At 38.2% G+C, this 15,297-nt stretch overlaps 1 protein-coding gene across 3 annotated transcripts in view; it reads right to left on the bottom strand.

The window, feature by feature from the left end:
* Nucleotides 1-15,297, bottom strand: part of LOC139938320 (uncharacterized) — a 75,089-nt gene that overhangs the window by 59,395 nt on the left and 397 nt on the right. For all 3 annotated transcript variants that reach the window (XM_071933755.1, XM_071933756.1, XM_071933757.1), the window contains exons 2-3: nt 9,475-9,846; nt 6,798-6,926 (exon numbers count right to left, since the gene is read on the bottom strand). In XM_071933755.1, coding sequence (XP_071789856.1) covers nt 6,798-6,926; nt 9,475-9,846 — 501 coding nt within the window. The remainder of the gene's footprint in view (nt 1-6,797; nt 6,927-9,474; nt 9,847-15,297) is intronic.

Raw genomic sequence — 15,297 nt, 5'->3', positions numbered from 1 at the left:
AAGAATTATGTGGCGATTTTTTTTTCTCAGTTGAGTGCTGTATTCAGCCCTTTATTAATTAGGCCTATTGATAGGGTTCGAATTATGTACTTAAGTAGACTGATGCTTATAACTAATTATCACTAATTAAGACTAATTACAACGTAATTGTTGGTGATTTGGTGAATAATTCATTTATAAAGATTCAATGTACAATTTTATATACAGTTCCAGCAGCAAGTAATTCCAAACGGGTACCCGCGAGTAAACTGCGTGGCGGGTACGGGGACCCCCGCACCCCTGCGGGTATTTTGCGGGGATGGAACGGGGTCCACGCGAGCGGTGGTACTAGCGAGTGGCAAGTTTTGCGGGCCCACACAAGGTCCCCGCAACAAGTCTAGTAATAACTTCACGCATGGGTTAGCATGAATACCTTCAATGATAATAGGGAAGGCTGCCTGAACAATTGTACACAAAAGAATTCTTTAATGCTGCTTGAGACTTTGAAGAATGTCCGTTTCCGTCTTTTAATATTGCCGGCATTCGAGTTGGGGTACATTTTTTTACAAGTTAAGAATGTCCGACCTCCCCTCCTTGTTTATTTTTTGCCGTCCTGGGACAATAAACAATTTTTTATAATGGTAAAATGGCCACTGTATTCCGACTGATAATATTGCTGGCATTCGAGTTGGGGAACATTTTTTTAAGAATGTCGGACCTCCCCTTGTTGTTATATTTTTGACAATTTTTTTTTAATGGTAGAATGTCCGTCTTCCGACTTTTAACATTGCCGGCATTCGAGTTGGGGAACATGTTTTTACACGTTCAGAATGTCAGACCTACCCTCGTTGTTATATTTTTGCCGTTGTGGGAAAATGCATTTAATATTTTTCTTTTAAAAGGTAGAATGTCCGTATTCCGACTTTTTTTGTTTTAATATTGCCGGCATTCGAGTTGGGGAACATTTTTTACAAGCTAATAATGTCGGACCTATACCCTCGTTGTTATATTTTGCCGCTGTGGGAAAATGCATTTAATATTTTTCTTTTGAATGGTAGAATGTCCGTCTTCCGACTTTTAACATTGCCGGCATTCGAGTTGGGGAACTTTTTTGTTACAAGCTAATAATTTCGGACCTACCCTCGTCGTTATATTTTTGCCGTTGTGGGAAAATGCATTTAATATTTTTCTTTTAAGAGGTAGAATGTCCGTATTCAGACTTTTAATATTGTCTGCATTCGAGGTGGGGAACATTTTTTACAAGCTAATAATGTCGGACCTACCCTCGTTATATTTTTGCCGCTGTGGGAAAATGCATTTAACATTTTTCTTTTAAATGGTAGAATGTCCGTCTTCCGACTTTTAATATTGCTCGCATTCCAGTATTGGGGAACATTTTTTTTACAAGCTAATAATGTCGGACCTAATTGTTATATTTTTGCCATTGTGGGAAAATGCATTTAATAATTTTTATCTTAAAGGTAGAATGTCCGTATTCCGTCTTTAAATATCGACGGCATTGGAGTTGGGGGAACATTTTTTTACAAGCTAATAATGTTGGACCTACCCTATATTTTTGCCGTTGTGGGAAAATGCATTTAATATTTTTCTTTTAAATTGTAGAATGTCCTTATTCCGACTTTTAATATTGCCTGCATTCCAGTATTGGGGAACATTTGTTTACAAGTTAAGAATGTCGGACATCCCCTCTTTGTTGTATTTTTGCCGTTGTGTGACAGATAAAGATGTTTCCAGGATTTGGTACATTTTTTAAATTTGAACATATTCAGAACACTGACAGATTTGTATATTTTCAGTGAATTTTCTCTACAGAATCAGGGAGGGTTGGCAGTTCTGCCATGTATCAAATGCTTCCTTTTCTCTGCCCTTTCTCTGTAAATAATATGGGTTGCTTTTTATGTCTCATTGAAAACAGTAAGGCATGACAACAAGCATGATGTTGATGGGGATATATTTTTACTGTACAGAAAGTGTTAATTAAAATATTTATATTATTCAAAGTTTGTTCGAATTTGTTTTGTTCTTTAATCTGATTAACAATAAATACAAATTAGGAAGGATAACCCTGTAGTATTCATTATATTCAAAACTTTCTTTGTAAAACGTTTTCCACATCGCGATGTTTACCCGTCGTCGTCGGGTACAACAACAACTGCAGCCCACAACAACAGCAGCCCGGTCACCCGACCTAACAAGTTTTTTTTTTAAAGCAAATTACTGACAAACTTGTATTATTATCATTTTTTGTTTGCCGTTCTTCTTTTCGTTTTTTTATGGGCCGAGTTCAATTACACCTCTATATAAAAATAGAAAAGAGTTTTTTAATGTCTATATAGGAGGGGGATCTCTGATGTGGATAGGGAGTTGATTTTATTTTGTAAAATCCTCTAAAGTTATCGATCACTCATACAACATAACATGCATATTATTTCAGAATCACAGTTCCAAAATGTAAAATTCTAGAACTACTGCTACCAACAAAGCAAAATTAACATGTTTCAACTAGTGACAAACATTGTATGTTACATTTGCATAGGGGATAAAGAATAATAATTTTGGTTTTTATCACTAAGTACACCGATGTGTATTAGTACAATGTGTATTAGTACGGTACTTTCCCCGAGTCCTGCAAAAAAACACTGGCTTTTAATTTAAAAGTTTATTAAGGCAAGGCCAACAAAACCTTGCTCCAACCATGGAGGTAGAAATAAACGAGACCATCTACCAAAAGAAAAACCAGAATGCCCCTCACCCCCCCCCCCCCCGCCCCCCCCAAAAAAAAAAAACAAAAAAAAAAAAAACAAGCCAGCCACTCTGGGCCTCACAGCCAGCGACAACATTCCCTTAGATGTGCCGCAATCATAAACAGTTATGCAAAATTGTTACACCGTGTTGTAAATTGATACTAAGTATAACAATACTTAAAAATTTTTGCTTTGTACACCGCCTGCTCACAAAAACTAGGACTCCTTAAGCTTATCATCAGCAATATTAAAAGACGGAATATGGACATTCTACCTTAAAAGAAAAATGCTTAAATGCATTTTCCCTCAACGGTGAAAATATAACAATGAGGGGAAGTCCGACGTTTTTTAACGTGTAAACAAATGTTCCCCGACTCGAATGCCGGCAATGTTAAAAGTCGGAAGACGGACATTCTACCATTTAAATGAAAAATATTAAATGCATTTTCCCTCAACAGTAAAAATATAACAACGAGGGGAGGTCCGACATTTTGAACTTGTAAACAAATGTTCCCCGACTTGAATGCCGGCAATATTAAAAGATGGAATACGGACATTCTACCTTAAAAGAAAAATGTTTAAGTAAATTTTCCCACAACGGCAAAAATCTAACAACGAGGGGAGGTCCAACATTTTGAGCGTGTAAAATAATGTTCCCCAACTGGAATGCCGGCAATATTAAAAGATGGAATACGGACATTCTACCTTAAAAGAAAATCGTTTGAATGCATTTTCCCACAACGGCAAAAATATAACAACAAGGGGAGGTCCGACATTTTTAACTTGTCCAAAAATGTCCCAGACTCGAATGCCGGCAATATTAAAAGATGAAATACGGACATTCTATTTAAAAGAAAAATGTTTGAATGCATTTTCCCACAACAGCAAAAATATAACAACGAGGGGAGGTCCAACATTCTTAACGTGTAAAATAATGTTCCCCAACTGGAATGCCGGCAATATTAAAAGATGGAATACGGACATTCTACCTTAAAAGAAAACTGTTTAAGTAAATTTTCCCACAACGGCAAAAATCTAACAACGAGGGGAGGTCCGACATTTTGAACTTGTAAACAAATGTTCCCCAACTCGAATGCCGGCAATATTAAAAGCTGGATTATGGACATTCTACCTTAAAAGAAAAATATTTGAATGCGTTTTCCCACAATGGCAAAAATCTAACAACGAGGGGAGGTCCGACAATTTGAACTTGTTAAAAAAAATTCCCCAACTCGAATGCGGGCAATATTAAAAGAAAAATGTTTGAATGCATTTTCCCACAACGGCAAAAATATGACAACGAGGGGAGGTCGGCTTCTTAGCTTATAAAAAAAACGTTCCCAAATACTGGAATGCTGGCAATAACAAAGTCGGAATATGGACATTATACCATTTTAAAAATAATTGTTTTTGTCCCACAACGGCAAAAATATAACAAAGAGGGGAGGTCCAACAAAGGGGGAAATGATGTACCATTTTCAATGTTTGCTGTAACATCTGGGAAAAACAAGTGGATGTGGGAGGAATCATTGAGGAATCGACCATAACGGCACTTGGGGACGCTCTATGGGCGGCAATATTTAAAAAAATCAGTGTCGAAACCAAATGGTTGCGTAAAAAATATTCTACAATGCTGGAAAGTTTCGAAATGGCATAAATTAAAAAGACGAGTAGGCCTATGGACATTCTTTTCTTACCAACTAATTGTTTTGTAAGTAATATACAAATGTCCCACAACGACAAGTTATTAAAAAGATGGAAGTTATATTAAAGAATGGAGGAATGATTGCAATACAATCAATGCCAAGTAACTCTCGCGTTTCAGGAATCCACACTCAGTCATGTTTTATGTAAACGCTGGCAACGAGTGTGAGGAATAAGGGGAAATCCCAGACTGAGCAATATTTGGAGAAACACTTGCACGATGTCACGGACCCTCATTGGACAACACTTTCAATAGCCACTTTTCATGAATGAAGTGGACGGGATCAAATCGTTGAATCATTTGACTGGTTGGCCTGTAAACATTGTGTAGGCACCTGGTGGATACAATTGCAAGGACAACATTAACTGTAAATCTCCAGAATAAGAAAAGCTGGGAAGGTGCTGAGAAAATCGTCTCAACATGTGCTGTGCCAAACGTCATTTTTGTAAAGAAAATATGAATTTGTAAGAGTGGAAATAAAGACACAAGACACAGGTGTGGTATTTCATTAACTCTTAATAGTGAAATATACCGTTGAATGTTTTTTAGTGAGGTGTGTACTCCATGGAATAAACCTCCAAACGAACAACAGCATTATGTTTCATGGGTATACAGCACTCGCTGTTGTATTCAACACAACAGCTTTATGCATCAGTGATTGCCAAACAAAGGCCCCCGTTGAGCCCACCAAGCCGTTTGCAGGTTGCGGGGGCCATTTGCGAGGCCCGCAAATCTCTTGCATGGTCCCCGTTAATTGTCTCGTGGGCCCCCTCACCCCTCGGGTATTTTGCGGGGGTCCCCGCCACGTACTCGTTGCCCCTCGCGGGTTACCCTCGGGGGCTTGGAATTACTTGTGGCTGGTGCTGTAGGTATGGTTTCACCTGACTTAACCCATGTGCATCAAATATTGAATGGGAAGTGTTGTGGCCGAGCGATTAAGAACACCAAATTCAACCTGGTGTTTCTGATCAGCAGAGTGTGGGTTCGAATCCCCAGCCGTGACACTTGTGTCCTTAAATAAGACACTTCGCCATTGCTTGGTCCTTTGGATGGGTCGTAATAATAATAATAATAATAATAACAATAACAATAACAATAACAATAACAATAACAATAACAATAACAATAACAATAACAATAACAATAACAATAACAATAACAATAACAATAACAATAACAATAACAATAACAATAACAATAACAATAACAATAACAATAAAATAACAATAATAATAATAATAATAATAATAATAGTAATAGTAATAATAATAATGAAAACTTAAAAAGCACACAAATCCATAAAAGCGCTCATGGTGCTTTAAAATACAAACAACAACATTAAAATAATATACAATAACAAAAAACTAAAACGTAAGCCTAACCTGAGACATGTTACAACTTTCTGACAACAACCAAAGTTACGTTGTGAGAAGGTTTGCACACCGTTGTCAGCATTGGCACATGCGCGTTAATAACCTTGTTTTTCATGCACATACTTAAAGCCTTTAATCCATGAGTTTTGAACGCATAGTAAAACAACCCAGTGGCACTTATCGACAAGAGAAGGGGTCCAACCGGTGTTCCAAGCTGTGGCTGCTGAATGCGTCGTAAATTTGAGTTTATGAACCAAAAGTGTGACTTGAGTTGGATTTGATGATGAAGAGGCCTGTTTCCACAAAGGGTACATAAAATCACACTTACACCTCAACGACACACAGTTTCCTTGAGACCTGTAAAATGCTCATGCACAGCATAGTAAAAACATCAAGCAGCCTGACATAAAATACAATCTGTGTGCCATAAACACAGAAAATTGGACCTTGCATAATTTAAAACCACAAACAAAATGAAACAATGGGGGTCATGAGGCAGGCTCTGCTCGAGAATCACAATGTGCCAACCTTTTCCTCAGGCAGTGGACACTATTGGTAATTACTCAAAATAATTATTAGCATAAAACCTTACTAGGTAACCAGTAATGGGGAGCTGTTGATAGTATACATGTAAAACATTGTGAGAAACGGCTCCCTCTGAAGTAACAGTTTTCGAGAAAAAAGTAATTTTCTACGAATTTGATTTTGAGACCTCAGAATTAGATTTTGCGGTCTTAAAATCAAGCGTGACAAGGGTGTTTTTTCTTCCATTATTATCGTGTATCTTCGACGACCAATTGTGCTCAAATTTTCACAGGATAGTTATTTTATGCATATATATGTTGAGATGTACTTTGACAATTACCAATAGTGTCCAGTGTCTTAAAACAATGCAAAAGTAGTCTCTCCTGAGAAAATGAAGACTGCATTTTGTAATGACCTTCTATGTATATAAAACACAGTGAAAGATTTTACCATGTGCCTGAAAGTTGATGTCTATCTTGCTATTGAGAAGATTTGAAAGACACTTGTTATGACCAAAATGAACTGCATACATCAAACATGTTCGACCAATAACATCAACTTGTTGGACACTGGCTGGTTCTGTAATGACAAAAAAAATATTCTGTTATCAGGCATGATATTTGATTCTTTGGAAAAAAAAGTAAGGATGAAGTATATGTACACACATATGCCCCAACAATCATTAAACAGATTTAAAGGCAGTGGACACTATTGGTAAATACTCAAAATAATTATAAGCATAAAACCTCACTTGGTAACGAGTAACGGGGAGAGGCTGATGATATAAAACATTGTGAGAAACGGCTCCCTCTGAAGTGACAAAGTTTTCGAGAAAGAAGTAATTTCCACGAATTTGGTTTTGAGACCTCAAGTTTAGAGTTTGAGGTCTCAAAATCAAGTATCTGAAAGCACACAACTTCGTGTGACAAGGGTGTTTTTTTCCTTTTATAGTTATTTCGCAACTCCGTCGACCAATCAAGCTAAAATGTTGACAGGTTTGTTATTTTATGCATATGTTGAGATACACCAATTGAGAAGACTGGTCTTTGACAATTACCAATAGTGTCCAGTGTCTTTAAGTAGGCAAAAGATATCTTGCCTGAGTAATACAATTACATGTATCTTCATTAAAAACATGTCTTCCTTTCTTTCCCTTCAATTGTTTAGTTCCAGAATTAAGAATTGGAACATTTAATTATTAAAGAAAAAGGATACAACATGTACTTGTTATGTTTGTTGGTATATTTTGTGTGTCTTTGTCTTTCCAATCTGCTATAGTGGTAGCATTCTTATCACATTGATTGACATGTTTACACAATCATCTAGAATTTAGAAATATGGTTGACTTTATAATAAATGCCTGGAGCAACTTCAGAGCAGCCCCTCTTGGTTGTGGTCAGTTGACCAGCTGATGTACATTACAACCCCAGACAATCCACTTTGTAGTGTATAAACAGGCATATCCTACATGTGTACTACATGTATGCTACATGTACACTTTGTTTTCCTATACAAAAATACAAAGAGTTCTTGAATTTATGCTTGCAATCCCCCTTTCTTTTTTGCAAGAATTCTAGACCTTTGTCCTTTTGTTGAAAACAAAACCAATATGAAAGATTGATAGGCTGCCACCATTTTGTCATTGTAAATGGCATATATGAGAGAGAGGAAGGGCAAGATTCAAGCATTACCATTGCTGATATTATCCACAATGGTTCATGGCCAAGGTTCTTCATGCCTATTCTGGGTATAACATTCCATAATTATGAAAATCGCAGTGCATCTTTACTTTATTTAGTCAGGGATTCATTGTGTAATTATGTTTTTTGTTCAAAACTTATCAAGTATTGTACACTGTTGTGAGTTCATTTGCAAAAGTAGTTTGATGTTTATATCTGGCAATAAGGTTTGAAAAATTCAACCAAAAGCACTTTTAGGTAACGAGCAATTAATTAATTAAAATTAGACAGACTTGTATTAATGGTGTGACCTGTGGAAAGTAGATAAGGCAACAACATTTTTAATCACTTCCTTTTTGGATGTTCAGACTATAGAACTACATGTAAATAGTCTGGGGAGCCTTATCCAACGCTCTCTACTCCGATGAAAAGTCTTTGTAGTTGCCCGGTGCCTCATCAACACCCTTCAAAATCACGTAAGAAATAGAGTAGATAGGTACATGATGTTAATTGAGGTGATATTTAACATATCCAGCTTTTGGGTGTTGACTGTGGATCTATACAAAATGTCTTTAGAGTGAACCTTACAGTTCTTGTTTCACCTACATTACAGTACGAACACCACAAAGTAGGCAAGATACTGGATAAATGAAACTAGTTGTGGAACAGGCGACTTGGCAGCTTGTTCCACAGGTACGGCTGGTTAGATAATCTGATTTCCTGATAGTCTACGTACAGACTATATATGCATTTCCCTCGGTTGACGAGAAACCACAATGAGTTTTTATTGGACCTACATTGTACATGTACATTGTACATGGTATGTATCTAGGTACAAGATACAAGATATCTGTATTCAGGCAAATGTTCAGGATTTTTACACTCTGGGTTACAGATCAACTAAAGACAGCAAAAAAAGTAGTGCAGCTGTTGGAAAAGCACCTATAATTTAATAATTGTTACTCGTATTCTAAAAATGAAAATACCAGGAGACGGACAATTTTATTGCAGTGATTTGGACACCTTGTTTGTTACAATCGGTCAAGTATTGTTGTCGCGGTATGTGCTTACCGGTGAAAAGTGCCCATTTCCATTGTTGCAGTAACTCCTATTGACATGATTGATCTTTCCTCTGATTCAGCCCGAAGCTAATAGCGGGAATTTTGAAAGCTTTTCTTGTCAATAGGAGTTACTGTAACAATGGAAATGGCGGTTTTCACCTGAAATACTCGACTGATTGTAACAAGCGAGGTGTCAAAATCACCGTAATTAAATTTTCCGTCTCCTGGTATTTTCATTTTTAGAATACGAGTAACAATTTTAAAATAATAGGTGCTTTTCCAACAGCTGCGTTACTTTTTTGCTGTCTTGACATGTATACAAACTACCCGGCCAGACTTATAAAAGACATACTTGTAAAAACGAGCTTGTATCCTTTGGGTACTCACCTTTCTGTAGTAAATGTTGAATGAGTTCATGGTCACCTTCCTTGGATGCTTGTAAAATTAAAGATAAACTTGAGGTTTCTTGACCATCTATAGGTAGACTGGCTCTTAAGCTTTTACAATTGTCTACATTGAGCCATTTCCAGTAAAACCTGTCGGGTACTTCTGGATGTGGTGTCACAGGGCTCATTCCACGAGGCAATGAGGAAGACAACACACATTCATCTTTGTCATGAGTCTGTAGCCATACTGTTTTAAAATATTTCTTCATATGAAGCAATGACAAATTAAGGCTATCACGTAGTTCAGAACACGCTTCATCATCAGGTAACTTGAGCAGAAACTCTTTAATAAAAGTAACAGCTTTCTTGAAATCTGCAGAAAAACAAATTATACAAAAATATAGTTAAAAAAATTGCCGCAACGGATAATGGTAGACATTTTTTAAATAATTATTTTAGTATAAAAATAGAAAAATAAATATTTTGTCAAAATATTTGGTTAATTTTTTCTGTAATTCTGTATCAGTAACTTTAGAATCAGTAGGCCTAACCTTTTATACTGAAACAAAATGGAAAAGAGCGATTGTCCTCCTTTCAAGAAAACATCTCCTAAAATTTGCGCCACATTTCCCCCAACAGAAGTGATAGATCACTTCACAAAAGTGACAGAACATTTTATTGCTCAGCAAATGATGAACTTATATGGGAACAGACTGCGCAAGTCTCGTGCGGATTTGAACTTCCGGGACCATTGTGGTCCCAACCTTATGGAGTTTTACGTTGGGGAGATTTTGTTTCGCCCATTACTGTAGTTTATGACCATAAAAATGACATATGTTGTTAAAAATGTCATCTATGTCACAATGCGGGCAGCAGTATTTTGGAGCCTTTGAAGTCGGGAAATCTGGTTGTTAGAAAGACTGTAGAGAAGAGCATTGCCGTTGTCAAGACGAGAAGTAACAAATGCGTGAATGACCTTTTCAGTGGCACTTTTGTCCAAGTACTTGCGAATCTTACCTATATTCCTGATGTGATATGATGATAAACGAACAATGTTCTTGATGTGTGGCTGAAATGTCATCGATGAATAAAAAATAACCCCTAAGTTCCGAGCTTTTAGCGAGGGAGCTATCCGAGCATCACCGATTTAGATGTATGGCACTGAAACCTTAGTTAACTGTTGACGTGACTCAAATAGAAGGAACTCTGTCTTATCATCATTTAACTTCAGGAAGTTTTGTTGTGTCCAACGTCGAATCTCTTGGATGCATTTCTCAAGTCTTGCAATAGATGCATTGGCGTATTCTTGAGAAGATTTAAACGTGATGTATAGCCAAGTGTCGTCTGCGTACACATGGTTATTCAGATTAAATTTCAGGATGATGTCACGAATCAGTAAAGTGTACAGCGTAAACCACTGCGGGCTGAGTACCGACCCCTGTGGCACAGAGTAGTTCAAAACAACAGGGTCGGATATCGCGGTGCCATTACATACATGCTGAGTTCTATTGTACATGTAGAGATACGATTTGCACCATGCTAGGGCCGTGTCCTCTATGCCTAGGTGATTCTGGAGCCGAGAGAGAAGGATGTTGTGATCAACAGTGTCAAAAGCAGCACGCAAGTCTAGCAGGACTAGTGCTGTAAGGTTACCATTGTCCATTGCAGAGAGAATATCGTTGCTCACACGGACTAGTGCAGCCTTGGTCCCATGGAAAGGCTTGTATGCTGACTTGAACACGTCGGACAGGTTGAAAGTATGAATGTGATCAGAAATACGTGATGAAACTACTCGTTCGATGACTTTTCCAAGATATTTTGGTTTGCAACCGGTCTGCAGTTTTTGAACACCTCCTTGTCCAGGTTTTGTTTCTTGATGAGCGGCCTGATGTAGGAAACTTTGAGGCTATCGGGGAAACAACCGGAACTACATAAGAGATTCCTTTACAAGCTTAGTGATGTAGGGTACAAATATATTAATGTTTTGCTTTATCATGGATGTTGACACTGGATCCAGCTCACAGGATTTTGAAGGAGATTTCATAATAACCCTTTGAATCTCAGCAACAGTCGCAAGCTCAAACACAGGATCTTTGTTTGCGGTAACACCATGTAATGAGGACTATCTCTAATGAGTTGGGGTCGTTCTGAAAAGAACCGTTGGTTTCAACTCGACGTTTCGATCAGTATGCTCTGATCGTCTTCTGGAGAAAGCTGGACTCTGATCCTGCATGCTGCTTTTAAAGTACTGTGGAGGTGGATTAGCTTGGTGATGCATGAAGGCGGGAAGTAGAGGCGGGAAATTTTGTTGAATAGGACATCTAATTAGTACATAACTTCCTGTTGATGGAGTGCCAAATAGTTTTTGTTGAAAAGTGGTAATTATCCCAAGTTTAGTTTGCTCCCCTAATTAATAAAGATTGCATTTATTTATTTATATCACTGATGTTTAATTTGTAGCAATTTTAAACAAAGATTGCACAATTTAAATAATTACTTATTAATAATTATTTATTTCCGAAATAATTACTGTAGTTCCTTTTTACTTGTTTATATTTGGTTGCAGTCTACTGTTTTAAATCAATTATGTCAATGGGACGGCCGGGATTAATTTCGCTTAGAGACCCGCCTGCACATGTCCCCCTCTCACAACCTCCAAAATATTTTGGGTATACCATGCACAACGAACTTGTCCGGCGTAAATCATCTCCCCCGTGAAAACAACACACCCCTGGCCACTACATTTGTGCCAGCAGCGTCTCCCGAGAGATTACATTTCTAATCTTCTTAGGCACATGACCCATTGTCTTGCCAGGCGATGAGATGAAAAATTCCGTACGGTGGACTAGCCTACTGCTGCCTAGAGTGTTGGGTTGGTGTGGCATTGGCCAATCTCAAGTTTCAAACCACGGTACTGTGGCGAAAACTGCCTTGCGTTTTAGAATTAATTATAGAGTTGTTGAGACAACTTAAATGCTATCTCTTTATTTATAATGTCTTGCTAATTCACCATTATTGTAAGTTTAACTTTAGCTAAATTAAGTGTTCACACATTTGGTTGTGCGTATGGGACTGTGCGTTCACGTGCGCTTTACGCGCACGCTTACAAACTGCTAGCGCGCACACTACCAAATGTGTTTACATTGTCTTCTTAACGCTTATAAATTAACCAATCGGTTCTCTGGCTTAGTGCAGCGCGTACTTTTGCTAGGCCATAAAAGGGGACGAAAACCAGAGCTCGGGGCTCAGTCGCTGCCAGACTCGAGATCGCCACTCAAGACCTCAAGACCTCAAGAACTCAAGAACTCAAGACCATTCAAGACCTCAAGAACTCAAGATCATTCAAGAAACACACACACGCGCAAAATGATGCTACTCACTTTATTCATTGGCGATTCTCATTAGACAATTACTACAACACGAGCAGCCACGCTACCATGTACTGCTGCGATCGAATGAACCAGCGGACTGATTGATTGCAGAATACCTTAAGTTAATACCGTTTAAATCAAGAGAGGGCGCTATGTACATTTTGTGATTGAACATGATTGAATAAAATACACACTGTGTAGTTCCTTGCGGTTAATGTCAACCCTCCGTTTGAAACAGTTGATTTATTTCAATGTGCCTCATCAGTAGAGTTTTAGGACAATCCCAATGTTTCATCCTTCCCCTGTGGCTTCTTCAGATTCCAGAGTGGCGGCTTGGTTAAATTCATAAGAACCATACCCCACCCCGGAATCGTTACAGTACCTTTGAACATAGACCGGCCTACCCTTGCCAAAGTTGTCACTATATTTACTAAGGTTCCCTGCTTTAATGTAAAATGCTCAGAATCTACATACAAAATTTGTTACCCAAACTACTTCAGAAAAGGAGCAAGTTACTAAAACGGTTATTATTTACTAGGCTCTTCCAAGTTTCCCACTATCTGTTTATGTTTCGCGCAATTCATGAATGGTCAAGCACGTCAATACATTTCAAAACTTAACATCAATAAAGTTTATATTTTATTATATTTTAACATTAAAAAAATATTAAGTATAATTAAAAATTGTAGCATTATTTTTTTATTGACTCTAAACGAATTTTTAATATAATAGTCGTTTTTGAACTTTTACAAATTAATAGCACTGGACGAGGATACAATCTGACACAGTAAATGGCGTCGCGGTTTTCCTGAACGACAAGTGTGGAGTGATGATTTTCACAAGCCATTTGCACGAAAACGCACAGATAACTTTTTTATTTGCACAGATGGAAAGGTGGGTAAGGAACTTAACGATACTATTACATGATTGTAACTGTTCCAACAAAGCCTTTTTCGATTCCCTTTTTGTGTTTGAATGCAAGAGTTGCAGAATAGTGACAGCTTTGAGGTAGTGCAATTCGTCAACGTTTCTCAATTCTGCTACTCAACGTTGCACAATAATGCAACGTTGCATGATCTGCACTTTGCGCAGACTGATATATTGAGTGTTTTGGACAAGTTTTGGTTGTGTAGTTCAAAAGAAACTTCAGTTATTGCTTGGTGGCTAACGGTCAGAAAACGTTCATCTATCAACGCCGATTGTAAAAACGTATAGCGTTAAGGAGGCCCAAAATATTAGACCCCTTAAATGCTCAAGGGGGAGCCTTATTATAGGTACTAGAAGTCATGAAGTAGGGTGCCGATGGTGCCGACATTGGTGTCGAGTAGGTGGCGAGTTTGCAAGGTGCCGAGTTTGCGAGATGCCGTAAGTGTCTGTTATTTTCCTACAACTACGCTACAGTGTCGTTTCGCTATTGTCTCTCGTATTTATACTGGAGACGATAGCGAAACGAATCCGCATAGTTCTGGTAGTCCTACGCTACCTCTGGCAGCTGCAGCCTGGTATGGTAGTCCTACGCTAGCCCACCTTGTTGAGCTGTTAATGGCTCCGCTTTTAACATCGGTCTCATCACTGTCACCATTACAGTGATGAGACCGATGTTAAAAGCAGAGCCATTAACAGCTCAACAAGGTGGGCTAGTCCTACGCTACCTCTGCTGGCAGCTGCAGCTAGCCCAGGTTGGACCATCATCAATCGTCCTAGTTGCGATAACATAACCCTCCTGCCGACGGCGTAGCCGGAGGGTTACGAGTCACTCCCATTCGATGCAGGGCGAAATATTTTATTCAACTGATTTGCTCATTTTTTACCACTTTTAAAAATAATGACACAAATTCTATGAACACGAACTTAATCCTCAATGTCTAATGAATAACATTCAAAAACACAATTGAGAAAATATTTTGAAAAAAGGGACAAAAACTTACCAGATTCCGGGAGCGAAACAGTCACAAATTTCCCAGGTTCTATTTTTGAACCTGTCGCTGGTTACCATGCGCTGAACCCAACCGCAGGTACCAGCCAATTGAATTGACTACCTGCCGACCGAGCCACAGCCGAGTTTGACTAAACCATTCTGTAAAAGGGGTGTTACAAGGGGTGCTGCAGTGAGCAGTGCTTTAAGTGAGTGAACAGCGGGCATAGTAAATGGTAAACGGACAGCGCTCACGCACTGTCGCGCTGCCCTAGTATAACACCCCTTTTACAGAATGGTTTAGTCCAACAGCAATGAACATCGGAAAGTCACAAAATGGCAAAGCGACAGGTTCAAAATAGAACCTGGGAAATTTGTGACTGTTTCACTCCGGGATCTGGTAAGTTTTTGTACTTTATTTCTAAATACTTTCTCATTCTCAATGAATGGTGTTTTGAATGTTATTCATTAGATATTGAGGATTTAAGGTCGTGTTCATATAATTCATGTCATGATTTTCGAAAGGGGTAAAAATTTA

The sequence above is a fragment of the Asterias amurensis genome, chromosome 6 (assembly GCF_032118995.1).
Source record: "Asterias amurensis chromosome 6, ASM3211899v1".
Taxonomy (NCBI): domain Eukaryota; kingdom Metazoa; phylum Echinodermata; class Asteroidea; order Forcipulatida; family Asteriidae; genus Asterias; species Asterias amurensis.
The sequence above is the reverse complement of the archived record's forward strand: the minus strand, read 5'-3'. Positions and strand labels throughout refer to the sequence as shown.